The sequence below is a fragment of the Dermochelys coriacea genome, chromosome 2, assembly GCF_009764565.3.
Source record: "Dermochelys coriacea isolate rDerCor1 chromosome 2, rDerCor1.pri.v4, whole genome shotgun sequence".
Classification (NCBI taxonomy): Eukaryota; Metazoa; Chordata; order Testudines; family Dermochelyidae; genus Dermochelys; species Dermochelys coriacea.
The window spans coordinates 82,954,213-82,973,254 of record NC_050069.1 but is presented as its reverse complement, the minus strand read 5'-3'; the positions used below and the strand labels follow the sequence as shown (position 1 = coordinate 82,973,254).

General features: G+C 44.0%; 1 protein-coding gene across 3 annotated transcripts in view; it reads right to left on the bottom strand.

The window, feature by feature from the left end:
- Nucleotides 1-7,810: 7,810 nt before the first annotated feature.
- The window catches only part of ANKRD29 (ankyrin repeat domain 29), a 49,512-nt gene continuing 38,280 nt past the window's right edge, over nt 7,811-19,042 (bottom strand). For 2 of the 3 annotated variants that reach the window (XM_038393097.2, XM_038393101.2), the window contains exons 7-10: nt 15,315-15,413; nt 14,456-14,551; nt 13,124-13,222; nt 7,812-9,875 (exon numbers count right to left, since the gene is read on the bottom strand). In XM_038393097.2, the coding sequence (XP_038249025.1) occupies nt 9,792-9,875; nt 13,124-13,222; nt 14,456-14,551; nt 15,315-15,413 (378 nt within the window). In that variant the 3' untranslated portion in view covers nt 7,812-9,791. Of the gene's footprint in view, nt 9,876-13,123; nt 13,223-14,455; nt 14,552-15,314; nt 15,414-19,042 lie in introns of all 3 variants that reach the window. The other variant, XM_038393098.1, reaches the window with a different exon arrangement.

Below are 19,042 nucleotides of genomic sequence, written 5' to 3'. Positions count from 1 at the left end.
ATTAGCCCCGGGTTAAGTAGGTCCCTTTTCTCTGGATAAGGTAACAGGGAAGGTTCCAGAATAATAAGGAACTTTCTGGAAACAATTAAGGCAGACAGGCTGATTAGAACACCTGCCGCCAATCAAGAAGCTGCTAGAATCAATTAAGACAGGCAGGCTAATCAGGGCATGTGGGTTTTAAAAAGGAGCTCACTTCAGTTTGTGGTGTGCATGTGAGGAGCTGAGAGTGAGAAGGTGTATTACTGGAAGACTGAGAAGTACAAGCATTATCAGACATCAAGAGGAAGGTCCTGTGGTGAGAATAAAGAAGGTGTTGGGAGGAGGCCATGGGGAAGTAGCCCAGGGAGTTGTAGTTGTCACATAGCTGTTACAGGAGCCACTGTAGACAGCTGCAATCCACACGGCCCTGGGCTGGAACCAGGAGTAGAGGGTGGGCCTGGGTTCCCTCCATCCCCCCCACTCCCTACTTGATACCGGAGAAGTTGAACTGGACTGTGGGTTCCACTAGAGGGGAAGGTCTCTGGCCTGTTCACCGATCCACTAGGTGGATCATCAGAGACTCCGGGGATTGTTCTTCTTCCTTTTCCCCATGCTGGCCAGTGTTGAGGCTAACTGAGTAAACGGCAGATTTGAACCATGAAAGTGGCCAAACTGAGGGCTGCCGTGAACCTCTGAGGCGAGCAAATCCGCCAATAAGCTCAGGACCCACCAAGGCAGAGGAGAAACTTTGTCACAGGTCAAAATCCACTGAATACAACAGTATGCATAGCAATAGGGTGTAGGCATTTCTTTGAATTGAAATGGGAGAGATCAGAGCAAAACTTTGTTTAATTTTTTAAAAAAAGGAGCAGAACCACCAAGATGTGTATATCATAGGCACTAACTCCAGGGGCAAAAAATGGTGGGTGCTGAGCACCAACTGGCAGCCCCCCATCAGCACCTCCCCCTCCTCCCAGTGCCTCCTGCCCACTGGTTGGCCCCACCAATCAGCACTTCCCCCTCCCTCCCTGCACCTCCCGCCTGCCACAATCAGCTGTTTTGTGGCATGTAGGAGGCTGGGTAGGGAGGGAGGAGGAGCGAGGATGTTGCACGCTCAGGGAAGGGGGCAGAACAGGGTGGGAAGAGGCCGTGTGGGGGTGGAGTAGGGGAGGGGACAGGGCAAGGATGTGGCCTTGAGGGAAGGGGTAGAGTGGGGGCAGGGTCTGGGGCAGAGCTGGGGTCGAGCACCCCGCTTCCCCCCCCCAAGCACCATGGAAAGTCAGCACGTGTGGTGTATATGACTTACGGAGTAGCAGTGTGAGCTTATTCACATTTATTTTTATTTCCTCTCCCTCATTTGGGACCTGATCCAAAAGACATTAAAGTCAATGGGGTCTTTCAATGATCTTTAGATCAGGCCCTTGGTTTGTCATGCTGAATTTAGTCTGCATGCTCTTCAGGGCTGGAACATTGCCTTTACTAGTTTTATGGAGTGCCTAACATCTCCAAATGCTTGAAAAATACTGAAGGTATAATGAACTGACTGGAGCAGAATGGTGTTAAGAAAAACAGGACCTAGAAAATCACTTACTGTATTCTATAACTGTTTGAGCTTATTCATATACAAACTGTACACTGCTATTACATATGGAAACAAACATACACAGGAGGACAGCAAATAACCCCTGAACTATAAAAACAGTAAAAGGAAGCTGAGTAGCATAGTCGTTTTAATTTGAATGATGGCATGGAAAAGTGTGCTCTAACAAAGCAATATACCTAGTGTAGCAGCGTTATATTTCATTGAATAACATAAATGTGCATAGGTTTTATAAAATATACAGCACTGCAGGTCAAAGAGAACAGTGAAATTCAGAAAAGAATTTAAATTGTAACAAAAGTCTATGGACCAAATGCAGAGCCGTGATCAGAAGGTACAGCTCCATTTATCTCTACGTGTGCACAATGCTGAAAACCAGAGCCTTGTGCAGTCTTTGCGGTTGTTCATGTGTGTGTTATGTATAAATACAGTACCAATGACTAATGTAGTGCAACACTACAGTAAAACAAGGATTCCAAACAAACATTTTTAAAGCTATTTTATTTCTTTCCCCTGTTAATTTTAAATATAATGCTCATGGACCTATTTCTGTGCAGCTTATTTTCTTATGCAATCCAGTAGAAGTTAATGGGACTTCATTGAATCTGGCCTAATTAGGGTTATTTATCTCTTGATCCACATGAGGGAATTTATATGTGTAAATTAACTATCTGCACCTCAAAAGACCCCGATACTTGGGAATCACATTTGTCACATGCTCTTTTTTTAATTCAAGCATCATGGCCCAGCTGTTTAAGACCTTTTATTCAAAACAAATTTTGTGAACTACACAAAACATATAGAAAGGCCTTTGCAAAAAGAGATGGACCAAATTTATCATTTAAGTTAGTAGGGTTTCCCCAGAGATCAAGATGGCCCTTTGTATTTTGGGCATTCGTAATGAATTACCTGTGTTAATTGAGGGCCAGTTTGTGGTTGCAGATCTGTGGGCTGAATCATGTTTTACCACTATAGCTCTGACTTTTTTAAAGGGGAAATTAAACCTATGAAAAGGACAATTTAATTAAAATGAAAGTGTCACAAGATTCATTATGATTGGATGAGTAAAGAAAGCTAGATTATTCTTGCAATTAGGCCCTGATTCTGAGGCAAATTAGCACTGTAGTTCATAAAGTGCATTTACTATGGCCTGCAGCTGTACCACCTTGTGCTCTGCTCCTGTCAGCTCTCATAAGCTAAACAGGGCTGGGCGGGGCCAGTAGTTGGCTAGGTGACCTCCAAGGAAGACCTAGGTGCTGCAAGAAGTGGTGGTGCTATGATTCAATCAGTGTAACTGTTCCCCCTGTGTCATTCCGAACATGTCCCCTAGCACATTACTGGGGGCATTGTGGTGGTGGGCTTAAGCTGATGTGGTCACAGAGAGCTTTGTGTCCATGGGTCCCGATAGCAAAGTACTAAGTCTGGAATGTCAGCTCTTTCAATGCCTTGTAGCCCTTCCTCCATGCTCATCCTCTCTTCCTTTTATGGTCTGACACTAGTGCTTGAAAGGGGTGGTGCTAGAGACTTTTTCCTCCTTTTTTACTCGCTATATATTTGAGGCCTGCCTCCTAGCTTGCACATGCTCTAACAGACTGTGCTCTCACTCATTGCTGAGGGGAGGTCATGAAGCTCCTGAAAAGATCACAGGTGGACAGGGGTATTGGAGGGCCCCCATGAATCTTACTTTGCGTAGTGGCCAAACCTGGGCCACTGTACTTCTGGAGATGCTGTCTTTTGGGTGATATGTAAAACCAAGGTCCCAAGCACATGTGGTTATGAGAGACCCCACGGCACTTTTTATGAGAGTAAGGTATTAGCCCTGAAGTCCTGGCCAAATTTAAATTCACTTGCCTACCCTCATTCCCACTGCTATTCTAGCTGGGTACAGCATACCTTAATGTGTGGCCTAAACTGTTGTGTAGTGCTGCAGTGAGCGGTTAAACAGCTGCTGCTCTCTTCCTACCTCCATCCTCCCAGAAGTGAATGCAATTCAGTGGTGGATGAAGTGATTCATATATATCTTTCTGCCTACTTCACAGATATATTCTGAAGCTTATGAAGCTAATAATGTTTGTAAAGTGCTTTGCAATCCTTAGATAAAATGTACAATAGTAAATAGGATGAAATTCAATAAGGACAAATATAAAGTACTACACTTAGAAAGGAACAATCAGTTGCACACATACAAAATAAGGAAATGACTGCCTAGGAACGAGTACTGCGGAAAGGGATCTGGGGATAAGAGTGGACCACAAGCTAAATATGAGTCAACAGTATAACGCTGTTGCAAAAAAAGCGAACGTCATTCTGGGATGTATTAGCAGAAGTGTTGTAAGCAAGACATGAGAACTAATTCTTCCGCTCTACTCCGTGCTAATTAGGCCTCAACTGAAGTATTGTGTCCAGTTCTGGGCACCACAATTCAGGAAAAAGGTGGACAGATTGAAGAAAGTCCAGAGAAGAGCAACAAAAATGATTAAAGGTCTAGAAAGCATGACCTATGAGGGAAGATTAGAAAAAATTGGATTTATTTAGTCTAGAAAAGAGAAGACTGGGGGGGACATAACAGTCTTCAAGTACATAAAAGATTGTTACAAGGAGGAGGGAGAAAAATTGTTGTTCTTAACCTCTGAGGCTAGGACAAGGAGCAATGGGCTTAAATTGTATGAGAGATTTAGGTTGAACAATAGGAAAAACTTCCTAACTGACAGGGTGGTTAAGCACTGGAATAAATTGCCCAGGGAGGTTGTGGAATCTCCATCTGTCATAAACATACAGATAAGGGTAGCATAAAATCCCTCCTGGGCAGCTGTACTGAATCTTTATGTGTAAGGGGTTAATAAGCTCAAATAACCTGGTTTGCACCTGACCAAAAGGACCAGTAAGGAAAGAAGATATTTTCAAATATGGGATGGGGAGGTTTTGTTTGTGCTTTCTTTGTTCCCTCTTGGACAGAGAGAGAGAGAGAGAGAGAGAGACCAGGCAGGGACAAGATCTCCTGAAAACATGCCTGAAATGATTAATCTAAGATTACAAAAATTGAAAGTAAGCCAAGGAAATGTGTTAGATGACCTCCCGAGGTCCCTTCCAGTCCTATGATTCTATTATTGTGATTAATATAAATGCTGACTCTCTCCAGCAACAAAGAGAAAGCAGGTCCCCTCTTTGGAATAATCAACAAATCCTATTAGTATATGTGTGTGCAACACAGTGAAGACAAAAGGGGCTATCTAAGTGTACAGAAGTACTATAACACTTTCACTGTGAGGAGGGATGTTTCATTGCATGGGGAGGTATGCTGCTGCAATTTCCAAGCTTATCTGCACTTACACAGTGCATCTTTGATTGTTTTCCTTATGGGCATCTGAGCCTGAAACAGCCTCCTTCAGAGGCATGGAGCTCAAATAAATACTCAAAGGAAAGTGCTGGGATCTTTCCTGTTTTTCAGTCCCAGTCTGGCTGACGTCACTTTCCCCTGATCCTCCCTTTTTTACAAAGCCCAGCATGGCTCTATTTTAAAAGGGGGGATCAAGAAGACTCAGGGATAACGTCCACTCTCTGCTGTTGACATCTCTACAGATGAGGCCCTTAGGGCTTCCTCATAGCAGCAGGAATCCCAGACATTCTTCAACAGCTGTGTCATTAGAGCCTCCCTGCCCCAACAGTTAGCCAAATGTAAAAGAAAGGGGGAACACACTCAAGAACCTGAAAAGTCCTGTAGTAATGCAGGGAGCAGACACCCATGGAGAGGCCAAGAACAGTCTCTTCCTTGATTTCTGCCCATCTTGGGCAGGACTGGAGACAAGTATTCACTGAGAAACCTGCACTAACTAGCCACCTGAGCTTTGATCTCTCAGTCCCTTTATTCCAACTGCAGATAGGGCCACTGCTGGTTACTCTATCCTCTCTACTTTGACCTGCCATCAGGAGGGTGTGAGAAGAGAGGGCTGTCAGTGGCCAGTTCCTCTCTCTTCTGGAATCAGAGAAGCCAAATATTCCTCCCTTTGGGACTGTCCAGTACTAAGGTGTGTTTATCCTTGACTCACCCACAGAGGCTGGCTATTGAGGGCTTTAAATGATTGTCTGTCTGCCTTGCAACTGGCTTCTTTTTGATTTTGATTGCCTCTACTCACCTCCACCCACTGCTGCTCTGAAGAAGCTCTAGGGAGACCCTTCTCTGAAGTGATCAGGAAGGGGAGAGATTTACTTCTGAGGGGTCAGGGCTGCCTAGAATCCCTTAACCCGAGTTCCTACTGAAGTCATGGGATTCAAGGGTGCTTAGTACCTCCCAGCCTCTTGCAGGGTCAGATCCTGAGTGTCATGGAGACTGCAATGCTTTAAGTATCTATGCATAATTCTTTAATCCCATACTAGCTTGTCTACAAGATTCAGTTAGGCAAAAGTGTTGCTTTAATTCAATGAATCATTGTTAATTACCCAACCAGACAGATTGTTTTGGTACCATTCAGCTTTCCCTTCTAATACCATATATAATAATAGTAGCATGCAAGCAAAGGTGCATTCACTGCTATTAACCAGGACCTGGATTCTCCCCCACCTCCCTTGCCCTCAAGAAAATACTAAGTTGCACTGAGTACCAGGTTCCTGGTTTTGCAATAATTATGGCTATGATCCATACATTGGAGGAAACAGTTTGGCATGGGGATCTGGGTGTGGGAGGGTCCAGATGCTGGGGGAGTGGGGCTCAGTAGGGTGGAGTTCATTAAAGTGAACTCTATTCCCTCAAGCAATAGTAAAGTGGCTCTTTTTTATTCACTAAAGGAAGAGTGCAATGATTCAACTAAAGGTCAGACTTGCAGCCTAATTTTAAAAGAGCAGCAGTCCATGTTTCCTTGGGAATGAAAGCCCTGTCCACACTAACACTTTGAAGCAACTTGCCATGATTTGGAGGTGGGCAGAATGGTTTGTGTCCACATACTGAGTTAGCACCATGTCTGAACCTCACCAAGGGAAATCTGTAACTCTCTGGTTTTGGCTAACATGATTTAGGGTGTGTCTATACTGACTGCAATAACTACTGTATATTGATGTAACATGGTACAGGGCCATGGTTAAAACATGTCAAGGTCCTATCCACATTACAGAACCTTAACCATGCTGTATCAGGTCCCAGCTACATTAGAGGTCTGAAGCACAGCAAGTTTAAAGGTTGCAGCGGAGTGTTCGAGAACTATTTATTAATGCAGCCATTTGTTGTGGCCACACTAATGGCCCTCTACTGTATAAACTGGTATAATGTTACTCCTGGGGGAATTCTGCACCCCTGCGAATGTGCAGAATTTATGTCCCTGCAGATTTCTTTGCTTCCCTGCAGAAAAATGACTTTCTGATGGGGAAGCAAAGAGAAGCCACAAGAGCACTCATGCGACCTTCCCCAGCAGTGTGTTTTGGGTGCCCACGGCAGCTGGCAGAGAGGTAAATCTCTGTGGGGCAGGGGGTGGAACTGGGGAAGACCTAGCTGGTGGCTCCTACCCTGCACTGGGCTCAGCTGCTAGTCCTGGCTGGGCTGTGGAGGACAGGACTTCCTCTTCCCCTGCACAGCATCCAGGACTGGGTCAGACCCATCCCGAGATTTTGCCCCCAGCTGCAGGAAAGTCTGCAAACCCCCCCCAACCCCCCACTTCCTGCACCCATCGTTCCTCAGCTGCAGAGGGAAGGATCACTGTACAGAGAGCTGCTCCCCCATCTGCCCAACCACCATGCATCCAGACCCCCTCATACCCAGACCCTCCCACAGAGCCTCACACCCCTGCACCCAGAACCCCCTTAAGGAGCCCCACTCCTCCTGCACCTGGACCACTCTGATAAGTCACCTGGATCCCCACCCCACCTAGTCCCAACCAGCTGCACCTGGATCTCCACCCCACTGAGCCCCACTCCCCCAGCATCTGGACCCTCCCACACCCAGATCCCCATGCCAAGCTCTATCCTCCCACACCCAGATCCCCCGCCGAGCTCTATTCCACCTGCATGCTCAGGCTTCCTCCCCCCCCCCGAGCCCCAACCACCTTCACCTGGACCCTCCTGCAGCATCCCATTATGGTTGCATCCAGAACCCCCTAACAAGTCCCTGTGCATACAGATCTCCCACACACCTGAATCCCCCACTGAGCTTCCCACATCCACATGGCCCCACATAGAACCCTCTCAACCCACACCTGCATCCCCCAACACTAAGCTCCTCCACACTTGGATCCTGCCGTGCTGAACCTGCCTGACCACACCTGGTGCACCTGGCATGGAGCAGCAGGGCCCTGGGGTGTTTCTGAGGAAGGCCCGGTCCTTGCGCTGTGTCAGGGTTGGGTGCAGCCTCACCGCTGAGTCTGTGTTTCCTGGGAGAAGCTGCAGAGTGATCTCCCACCTCTGTGCAGCCAGTGGCTCCCCCATGCCATGCTGAAGCCTTCACATTTATTTAACAAATAAAATGTACAGCATTTTAAAATATTGTGCACAGATTTTTTAAAAATTTTTTGACACAGAATGCCCTCAGGAGTATATAGTGTCCACATTACACATGGCCTACTAACTGCTGATGTACCTGTCATAATGGACCCTCTCTCATAATTCCAGGCACAGGTCCCTGGAGCAGCTGGATTGCATAGTATCTGGTGAACACTAAGCCATGTCATATACAGTGTTTGTGTGTACAATGTATACTGTATATTTGTAACACCCATACAGGTATGCTTCACAGCTAAATATATGTTAACAACATGCTACGTTTGGTTTGCTCAGTGACTATTTCCAGTGGCTCTGTTCTGTCCATGGATTTAAGCATATGTTAGGAGGGAAAGGGAACTACATTGCAGAAGACCACCAGCCTCCCCCATACCCACTGTTGGATGGATTGTGGTACTACACAGGTCAGAGTTTACTCTGAGGAGGAAACAAGTTTGCTCTCATTTGCTTGATAACTTTTGGGGTAAATTGTAAAGTTTTGGATCATTTTAATGAGTTGTTGCTTAAGTAACAGCAACCTTTTCTCTTGTGTCTCCCTCTACGATCCAAACAGAGCAGTCAAGGCCGGGGCTGGAGGGAGGACACCCCTTTGAGGTACCCACTGGGACACAGTCAGTTTCTCCAGTCCTCCTCCACCACCTCAGGGAGTCACACCCTAGCAGATGTTCTGATCCTCAAGGATAGTGGGGAGAACCAAAAGTTACTTACCCCCCCCCCGCCCCCGGTAAGTAAGAGAACTAGGTACTTGGGATGGGGGAGGGGGTAGCATTGGATATGTTTTCACTTAAGTCTCCTTTTCGGGTCTCAAGCAAATATGAGATACGGATGAAACAGTTACCTCCATGCCATGCCAACTCCAGAGTAAGGTGGTCCATTACATATGAAACTGAAGTTTCTAGTGTGGGTGTGTAGATGCTGTGGTGTTTCCGCTCCCTAACTTTTCCCCATTGTGTTGTGGGTTGTTTTCCTACTGGCCAATAAAAAATTCCTTGTTCTAAATAAAGTTGTGATTTCAATAGGCTGGTTTGTGTCCTATATTCCTGCCCCACATGTGGCTGCGAACAGGGAAGGAGTTATTGGGCACAGCTGAGACCAGATGAGCATCCCTCAGCTTTCAGGCCTGCATGGAATGGCCGCGGGGAAGAAGGGGGGCACAGCCTGGTCTCCCAACTGCCAAAGCCATCACTGAAGGGTGGGTTGAAGCCTTGAGGGACTGTGCTGAGGAGATTAATTGAACCAGTGCAGCTGGAACATCTGTGCTTCCCATCTGCACAAACTGAATGATTCAAACTGAACAGGTACACAAAGAGGCGTTAGGACTTAATCTCAGCTAGTGCAGTCATAACGGTAGTGGGAATGCCTGTGAAATGGTTGGAGCACTTGTGTGTGGCTATAAGGTGTACTACCCACATTTTAGGATTTATAGCACTGCTGGGAATGCTGGGATTTTCAAGTATAGACAGGGCTGTGATGCAAAAAGGCCTTTAGGGTCCTATCTTGCTCTCACTGAAGCCCATTGCAAAACTCCTGTTGAGTTTAATGGTGCAAAACTGAAGCTTTAGTGCACCCCTGCTCTGTGTTGAAGGCTGACCTTGTTCACAGAGTGGTATCTTGGACATGCTAAATCAATTCTGCAATCAGGTTCAATAAGCCATTTTCAAAACCAGATTTGCTTTCGTCCCAGTGTGGACCTGGCTCCTCTCTGTCAAACCACATCTGACACAGAGTTGGGTTAGCTTTTCCTGTGCTTTTCTTTTGTCCGGAGGAGCCGGAGGATGCGTTCGTTTTGTGTTAGTTCTGCTGGCAGTTCATTTGCCTGAAACAAGAAACAGCATGATTAGAAAATGCAGAGCAGAATTAAAGTCCTCGAGAAAACGTTGGGCGCAATAAAGAATCATTTGTGTTTAAATGTAGGCTGCGCTCTAGCTACTATGGGCTAAGATGAACCTTTAGGCTCAACCCTACCTAACAGTGACTGTGGCTGAGTCACAGTTCCTTCCCTGTACGCTTTGGAGGAATACATTATTTCACCCCCTTTTTTGGGATGCTACTTCCCTCCCTCCCACAGGTCTGGACAGCTCCATAGGCTAGCATGCAGTAGAGCGGTGGTTCTACCCATTTGCTCATGTGGGGGGAGGGCATTGGGCATGTAGCTCCTGTTCAAGCCCCATCCCCACATCCTGGGCTCATGGTACCCCTAATGTGGCTACACTCGCCTTACTTGCCCTGCCCCCCTTCTTTACCTGTTGTGGCATTATTAGGGCTAATTAAAATCTAGTCCTGAAAGAGTAATCACAATTTCTTCCAATGAAGTGAGCTGTAGCTCACGAAAGCTTATGCTCAAATAAATTTGTTAGTCTCCAAGGTGCCACAAGTACTCCTGTTCTTTCTTCCTTGTGTTCACTTCCTATAATCCTGCCATATTCTTGTTTTGAAGCCACTTCATCACAAGCTGTTCAGGTTACCCAAGCCTGGTCTACTCTATGGCTCCTTTATCATTTAGTGGACCAGTTTTTAAAACCATTTCAAATTTTAGACAGTGTAGAGAGGCCTTAAAAATGAAATTTGGTCCTCTACAAAGGGGTCAACATAAAGCCTATACAACATGTAAGCTCTACTAAAGTCCTCAAAATAAGGCTTATGTGAAATTTGAACAGCTGACAGGCTCTGCGCAGGGGGGGATTTTGGAGTCCCTATGACAGTCCCATAGAAGCAAAAGAGAATATTGCCATTGAATTCAATGGGAGCAGGGGCAGATCTTTAGGACATTATCCAAAGCCCACAGAAGTAAATGGGCATCTAACATTTGTACTGTGTGCATGGGGGAAAACAAAAACAAAAAAAAACCCCAGCAGCAAATCGGCTTTGTAGTAGGGTCTTAGTGACCAGAGTATCAAAGATTTTTGTCTTCTACTTTATATCCAATGAAAACAAAAACGAATAGAATAGGGAATAGGACCTGTAGAAATTAACATTTAGATATAATGGAGATATTTCTTCAAAGTAATATTCTTGTTTTGGAAATTCTCCCAACTACGCCAAATGGCATATTATTTTCCAAATATTTTCCAGTGGGGGGAGGAGGGGAAAGAACTATAGAATAAAGCTCAAGGAAAGGACTCTATCACCCTCTACAAATAACTGTTAGTAGTTGCAATAACTGGCACATCTGTTTGGATATTATCAAAACAAAGCATGAACTACTAATAAAATATAAGGAGTACTTGTGGCACCTTAGAGACTAACAAATTTATTAGAGCATAAGCTTTCGTGAGCTACAGCTCACTTCATCGGATGCATTTGGTTTTCCACCAAATGCATCCGATGAAGTGAGCTGTAGCTCACGAAAGCTTATGCTCTACCAAATGCATCCGATGAAGTGAGCTGTAGCTCACGAAAGATTATGCTCTAATAAATTTGTTAGTCTCTAAGGTGCCACAAGTACTCCTTTTCTTTTTGCGAATACAGACTAACACAGCTGCTACTCTGAAACCTAATAAAATATAAACTATTGTTTTAAAGAGATTGACTCTGCTTCCATCTAGTGGAAAGTGATAGAAATAGTATATGTAAATTTTATTTCCCTTATTCAAGATAATTATAATTCCCAGTTCTTATATGGTAAATCTTAAAATGCTTTACAAAATCATTCTCTTTCCCTATATCAAACCTGTCTGACTACTTAAATATTTTATATGACTATTCTCTTGATTTAAAATGAGAGTTTGTACCACCTGTTTGCAGCCTTTTTCTTCTGTATTTCAGCAAATGAGCTTACCGGGAGTGTTCATAGAAACAGCATATTTTAAGCAACTGTTGGAGAATACTCAGAAAATAAATTTTGATGAATTCATAAACAAGAATATTTGTACGAGAAACCTGATTCTGAAATGTTCACTCATTCGTTCAGAGAACAGAAAACAATCCCATGTGACCTGTGTCCAATCATAACTAACCAAACCAACCTGATAGCAACTACACCTCTACCCTGATATAACATGAATTCAGATATAACGTGGTAAAGCAGTGCTCCGGGGGGACAGAGCTGCATGCTCCGGTGGATCAAAGCAAGTTCGATGCAATGCGGTTTCACCAATAACGCGGTAAGATTTTTTGGCTCCCAAGGACAGCGTTATATTGGGGTAGAGGTGTACTTGCAACAAATAGCTCATGAACAAACTACAGAGGAAGAAACGTTTGCATAAGTTATGCAATACATATTATAACATACTTAATGGAATCAAGTAAAAACTTGTTTGCAGGCACTTTGCAAACATGAAAAGTGCTGAATTCATGTAATAAATTATGGGATCTCAGTGATTTGTTTTGTCTCCCCAATATAATTAATAAAGGGAGACCCAGGAAGCTGAATTGTCAAGGACCCTGCTATATAAAGTTTCAAAATAACAAGATATGATTTTAACCTGCTGTTTCTAATCCAAAATGTAATCTAATCTAAAACTAATCCAAAATTTCAGATCCAAATACACGCAGGGTTTGGGAAAGTTTGAATCCAGATCTAAACTCTGGTGGCGCAACCCCACCGGAGGTGCATAGATATCCCTAATTTATGATTGTCCAAGAATATTAGCTGGTCATAGTTTCTCTCAAATATAGTTTGCACACCAACATAGAGTTTATGATTTAGTGAGATTGGATAGCTCAGGAGAGCAGTAATGGTATAAAGAGCTTTTCACTTCTAACTGACTGGTTTGAGTTGGTATGATGGAAAGTTGTGACAATTTAATCTTTGGTGGTCTATCTATATTGAATGACTGCACAGTCCCCGTCCAATTCTTCTTGGGTTAATGTCCACATCACAAATACCACTATCCTTAGTGACACTAATTGGCATCCTTGTAATCAGTGTTATAGAGAAACTAAAGATTGAATGGGCATGGAGAATAATTTCTTTGGATGAGGGTTGAGGCACGTTGCAAAGACAACATGCAAAAGTGTGGACTGCTGCTGTTCAAAATGAGTTTAGTAGTAACATGGAAGAAACAATGTTTAATGTTTTCACAGGTACATTTTACAAGCTCTGGATAAAACACCAAAATGTACCTTGTTCCTAAGAGAAGGATCTGCTCCCGCTTCCAAAAGTAGTGCTACTGCTTTAATGTTGCCACCCAACACGGCTGCATGGAGAGCAGAAGTCCCATTCTAGAAAACATAAACATACATCTAAACATTTGTACCAGGTGCATGGGGGGAAAACAACAAAAACAGAAACAGCAGCAAAAAACAGACCTGTGTATAAGGAAAAGAGAAACAACACTATAGAGATTAGGCCATCAAAGTGATCTGATCACACATAAAGAAACAGGGCCTTAACAATGAGTCTCTTTCCTGGCAATGTAAAGGGGCTTTAAATTGGGTATAAATGTAATTCAAGGCATGTTAATGTAAATAAGAGTCAGACTGACATTACCAAGTAGTAGTGTTTTTTTGGTAATTCTATTTTTCAATAGACTAGAAGTATGTTAAATAAACAACAAAAGGTTGATTTGGAGACCAACTTCAGCCTGGCAGAATTCAGCCTTTAGAAAGCAAAATAAAATCACTTGAAATATATTCCAGGCAAACCAATTTTGTGGGTTTTTTGCTTCTTCTCTCTCTCTCTCTCTCTCTCAATATATATGTTGGAGAGTTGGGGCCAGACCTTTCAACACAGGCCTGCCTCCTTTTTGGGGCCACAGAATTGAAAGTGCAAATAACTGGGGGTGCAATTTTGCACTTGTAATGGGTGATACGGTAGTGGTTAACTACCTATAGTTAATGTCACCTGGATGTTTAAGTACCTGGTTCTACTTGAAAATCTGGTACTAACACTTCCAAATGACATTAGTTACACCCCAAAATAGCACATGAAATCAGCTTTTAAAAATCTGCCCGCAAATAGCCGATGTAATTTTCAAAGCCTCTACATTCATTCAAAGAGAACTAAATCAAATACAGAATTGCTTTGTCTGGAATAGCACTCTTAGAATTCTAGTTTGCAGTCTAACTTGCTGTGCCAAATTCCGCGCTCAGTAACATTAGTGCAACAGAGGGCAGGATTTGGCACTAAAATTGCATCAATCTATTTATTTCAGCCAAAAATAGCAGAAAACAAAGCTTAATTCTGTCTACAGCACAGTATACATCTTCCTCCCAAAGCTTAAGTATGTAGGATTTTAAAGAAGCATTTTAATCATATTTAAAGAATATTGAAACCAAAAGAATATAGATTTTCACTGCCTTCCCTTTTCATAGTCATAAATACCTATAAAATGGTTGTGAATCAGCACCAAATCAGAACACTTGCTTTGTACTGGTGTCAAGGAAGGCAGTAGAGAAGCAGGCCTTTTGCCTCTCAAACTCTATATGCCAATATCAACATACTTCAGTACATACCTTCAACAGGCCCAGTGCAGGAGAGAATTTGAGTAATTCCTCTACAACGTCATGATACCCTTTGTTAGCAGCTTTAAGTAAAGCAGTGGTACCATCCTTTAATGGAAAAAAAAGTAAAGGGTTCAGTTATTATGCCAGCTTTACAAGCTCTCTGACTGAATGGAGGGTTGTCCCCTCTGACTCCATGTAGGGATAGTCCCCTCCATGCATGATCTTTGCATTTCCACCTCCACAGCATCATTCCATCTGTCTCTGGAATTCATGGTGGGCCATTTGCAAATCCAGGGATCTTTGAATGGGGAGCAGGGAGGGAGAATGCAGGAGGGGTAAAGCTGGGGACAACATGCATCATCTTCAGTCTCACTCATCTCTAACACCACAGGGAATTTATATCAACTTTTCTTTCCCCTACTCCTACACTAAAGAACCCCTACAAAAGGATGGGCCCAGAGACCCGAGGGAAAGGGCAGCTCATGGCATCCTGGCTCACTGGAGCTGCACTGCCTGACAAAGAGAGGGGATACAGGGATCCCCAAACTTGTACAGAGGTGTAATGCTTTCATGCAGATGGCTTTGGGGCCCTAGAAGATTCCTGAGGATGTAAGTCCTATTTCCATGTCCACCGTAGAATTTGTGTGTGTGATCTTGAGCTAACTGCAATGTATCTCTGCCTTGGTTTCCCCAACAGTACATTAGGCATAATTATTTTTTCTTATCTCACCGGGGTGGTCTGAGACTAAATTAATTGATGTATAGAGTACGGAGATCCTCTGATGAAAGTTGCTATGAAAATGCAGAATGTTTTTAACTTGGAGGCAGTCTCCCTTTAAGAGTCACTCCAAAAGTGAAAATTACTCACATTCCGTGTGGCATCTCGATCAGCTCCCCGGAGCAGCATTACCCTCACTACCTCGCTGTAACCCATCTGAGATGCTATCCACAAAGGAGCTGTCCCGTCCTTCAAGCAAAACAAGACTGATATAGACTTCACTTTGTGACACTGCACTCTGACAGCTCACTGCTAGATTCTGGCTACTGGAAGGAGTGAGCTTGGATCCCTTAATAAAATCTTATTGCCATAAAAACAGTGGTCCCGAAACTGTGGGGTTTGCCCCCCTAGGGGGGCATGGAGGAATGTATGGGGGGGTTGGCACGGCCTGGGCCAGCCCCCACAGGGCGTGGGGAGGGAGTGCCACCAAGCCCTGCTCTGCCCCCAGCCCCGTCTCAGCCCCAGCTCCTGACTGCGGCTCTGCTCCCGGCCCCAGTCTTGGCCCCCGACCACAGCCCAGCCGTGGCTCCGTTCCTAGCCCTGGCCCCAGCCCTGCCCCCAGCCTCAGCCCCTGGCTGCAGCTCCATTCCCAGCTGCGGCTCCGCTCTTGGCCCAAGACTTGCCCTCAGCCCCTTACCCCTGTCGCCGTGGCCCTGCTCCTGGCTCCATGTGGAGGAGGGGGCGGAGTAAGGGGGACAGGAGTAAGGGGGGGCACGACTGTGAAAAGTTTGGGGACCACTGCCATAACTAGACACAGATGGTTTCATTTAAGCACTGTTTGGGAGCTGAGTGTATTAGACAGACCTCTCCCATTGTTGTGGAATGGAAGTATCAAACCTAATTCCCCATGCATAACCAAGCTGAACATTTTACACTACATACATAGAACCCTGCTTTCCTTTTTATTGTTAAATCCTTTTTATTCTCACCAACTGTGTGCTCACCAGTTCGCTGTTTAGCACATTTGGTGGGAAACTGGTTAACCACATTTGGTAGAATGGGCAGAACATTCCTTCCATTGATACATGCCAAGCCTTTACATTTCTGTCTTTTCTGATGCACAGAAAGAGCAAAGATACATCCTGAAATCATGGTTTCATAGTTAAGGCCCAGTACACAGTAATAACGAAAAAAAAAGGAGATTTTCCACTTCTTGAATAATTTCTGTATATATGTTCTCATTGATATTACAATGGCTGCCCACATCCTAGTATACATCCTGTTTACACAGTGAATTTTCCTTGTGATCCAAAAATAAAATTCAAAGGCTCTCTTGTATGCAGAGCATATATATAATTCAAGCTTACAAGTGGGATGGCAAAAATTGTCCATCTCCAATGTACAGTTTTCCCCCCCTCAATGACTCAAGTGTTTCATGATTATTTTTAAACTTTGTCCAGCAGAGAGCGCTAGGACATGGCACCAGAGTGATGAGCTGGAAAAATCTGGAAAAGATCCAAGTCCCATCAAAACAGGGAAATCTGCACATAGAACAAGTATTGCACAATTTGTGGTTCTACGTATATAAGAACTGCAAAACACGACGAGACAAGTTTAGCACAGGGGACTTGGTAGCTTTGCTTTAGTTCAGGCAAAGTTAAGGTTTTACCTATATGAATAAAAAGAAGCAGAAGGAAATGATAACATTATTATTTATATTGCAGTAGTGCCCAAAGGATCAGGGAACTGATTATGGTAGATGCTGTTAAAATACACAGTAGGAGACTATGCATGCCCTGAAGAGCTTACAAGCTAAGATGACAAAAACAAATAAAGTTGGGGGCAGAGCAGGATACAGTACATAGGCAAACTGTTAGCTGCAGCTTCTTCCTCCGAGATTGGTGTCCCCAATGAGTGAGGAGAGTGGTACCTTCCAAATAGGTACAATATTTACACGTTAGGCCAGCTGCTTGGCCCCTTACATGTGTCCCCTTTGCACAGGTCCATGGCGCAAAAAAAAGACATGAAACTGCCCTAAAAAAGCCATCTGAGGATTTCCCTTGTATACAGGACTCCTCAGTAGCACAGAGCCAGCGCAGTGGAGTCTAAACAATTTCACTCCCACCCCACAGCATAGTGAGCATTGCCAAAGTGCTGCTGCACTTCAGCCATTCCCAATTGTGTAACAGCTCACAGGTGTGTGTTACCAGCCAGGTTCAGTAAGAGCCGCCATTGGCTGCCCTGGGATTGGGGGAGGTCAAAAGGTGGCTCTAAGCTACCTTTGCCTTTCTCTTCCCCATCACCACTGGATCCTTTCCCAAACAGAGCTTGGTCGGACCTGATGTGGCCATTATATTTCTAATATAGGGAATTTTAAATACATTATCTATATTAAAACCCTTTTTATTTTCTTATGCGATTGCAAACAAATAGACAAACTATCTGGATACACCTAACATGCCTATAACCTATCATCATATCATTCCCTCTTGACATACATTTATGCTGACCTTTATCTTACTCCACTAATTCAAGAGACCGCTTTGTGGCTCTGGACTTTACAATACACCAGTGTTTGGATGTGGTTTTTGATTTTTAGGAAGGGCCAAATCAAGGTAGTAGCCATGGTGTTCATGGCACTGCCACTAAGGAGCCCCATGGCAGATGGGCTGCGTAACCTTAAGAGTCTGGTCCTCAGCTGGTGTTAACTGGCATAGCTCCACAGATGTCAATGGAGCTGTGCCTTTTACACCAGTTGCAGTTCTGTCCCCTTGCTTATAATAATGCTTTCTTGATCCACACGTAAAATGTCTGTAGGTTTTATTGTGTGTATGTGTGTGTCTATACATATATACACACACAACGCATGTTATATGGAAAATAATATAAAAAACCCTTTAAAAGCTGAATTTTCAGAGACTGAATATTTTGATCGTCCCCTGGCATCTAAGACTAAAAACTTGGTGTGATGCAGCATGTCACTCTTCATGTGAACCTCACTGGCAAACAACCATCTTGGTTTGTTAGTCTGTAAGGTGTCACCAGACTCCCCGTTGTTTTTGTGGATACAGACTAACACGGCTACCCCTCTGATACTTGTTTTGGAGTTAGAATGGCAAAGAAAGCTAGCCTGTACCAGGCTTCAGATGCTGCTCCCAAAGCTCTATCTAGACCAAATGATGACAAAAGAATGTCAGTGCAGCCCCCATAGAGACCTTGTTACAACATCACAAGGAAGGAAAGGATGTCTGTGCAGGCAGAAATTATACTGTTAAGGAAGAAACAAATGAAACTGGTCCCAAAGCTACATTATTAAATAATGTAAATGTTGAGATGTACATTCACGAGAGCAAGACAGAAAGAGGGCCTGGTCGTGAGGGGGGAAAGAGAATGATGGGGTCTGGTAAGGTTTACTTCACATAGGGACCTACAAAGCCTAAGGCCAGCCTTATATACAATGCAACATAGCACCAGGAAATACTTACTACATCAGTGATGGCAATATAGCAATGTTGCAGTTGCTGGTTGAGGAGCACTGTTTAAATATCACTCTTGGATGGATATTTCTCACACTTGAACCAAGGCTAATTTTGGGGGGGAAGGGAGTGATGAAAGCCCATCAAGCCATTTCTTTAATTATCACAGTGATAATAATGGGCTTTTCATTTGTTAAGAAAACAGTTCAGATTAGAGATGGACAAACAAAGATTTCAGACATAAACACCAATGAATTTATCCAGAGCTAAACTTGGCAGCTGGTCACTAGGTACCAAACTTAGCAAAGGCCAAAAGGAACCTTGCACCGATCTGGTCTAGACTGCTAGGGTACTTTTACACTGGAATAAAAGATCTGCAATATAGCAGTGGTGGGTCCGGGT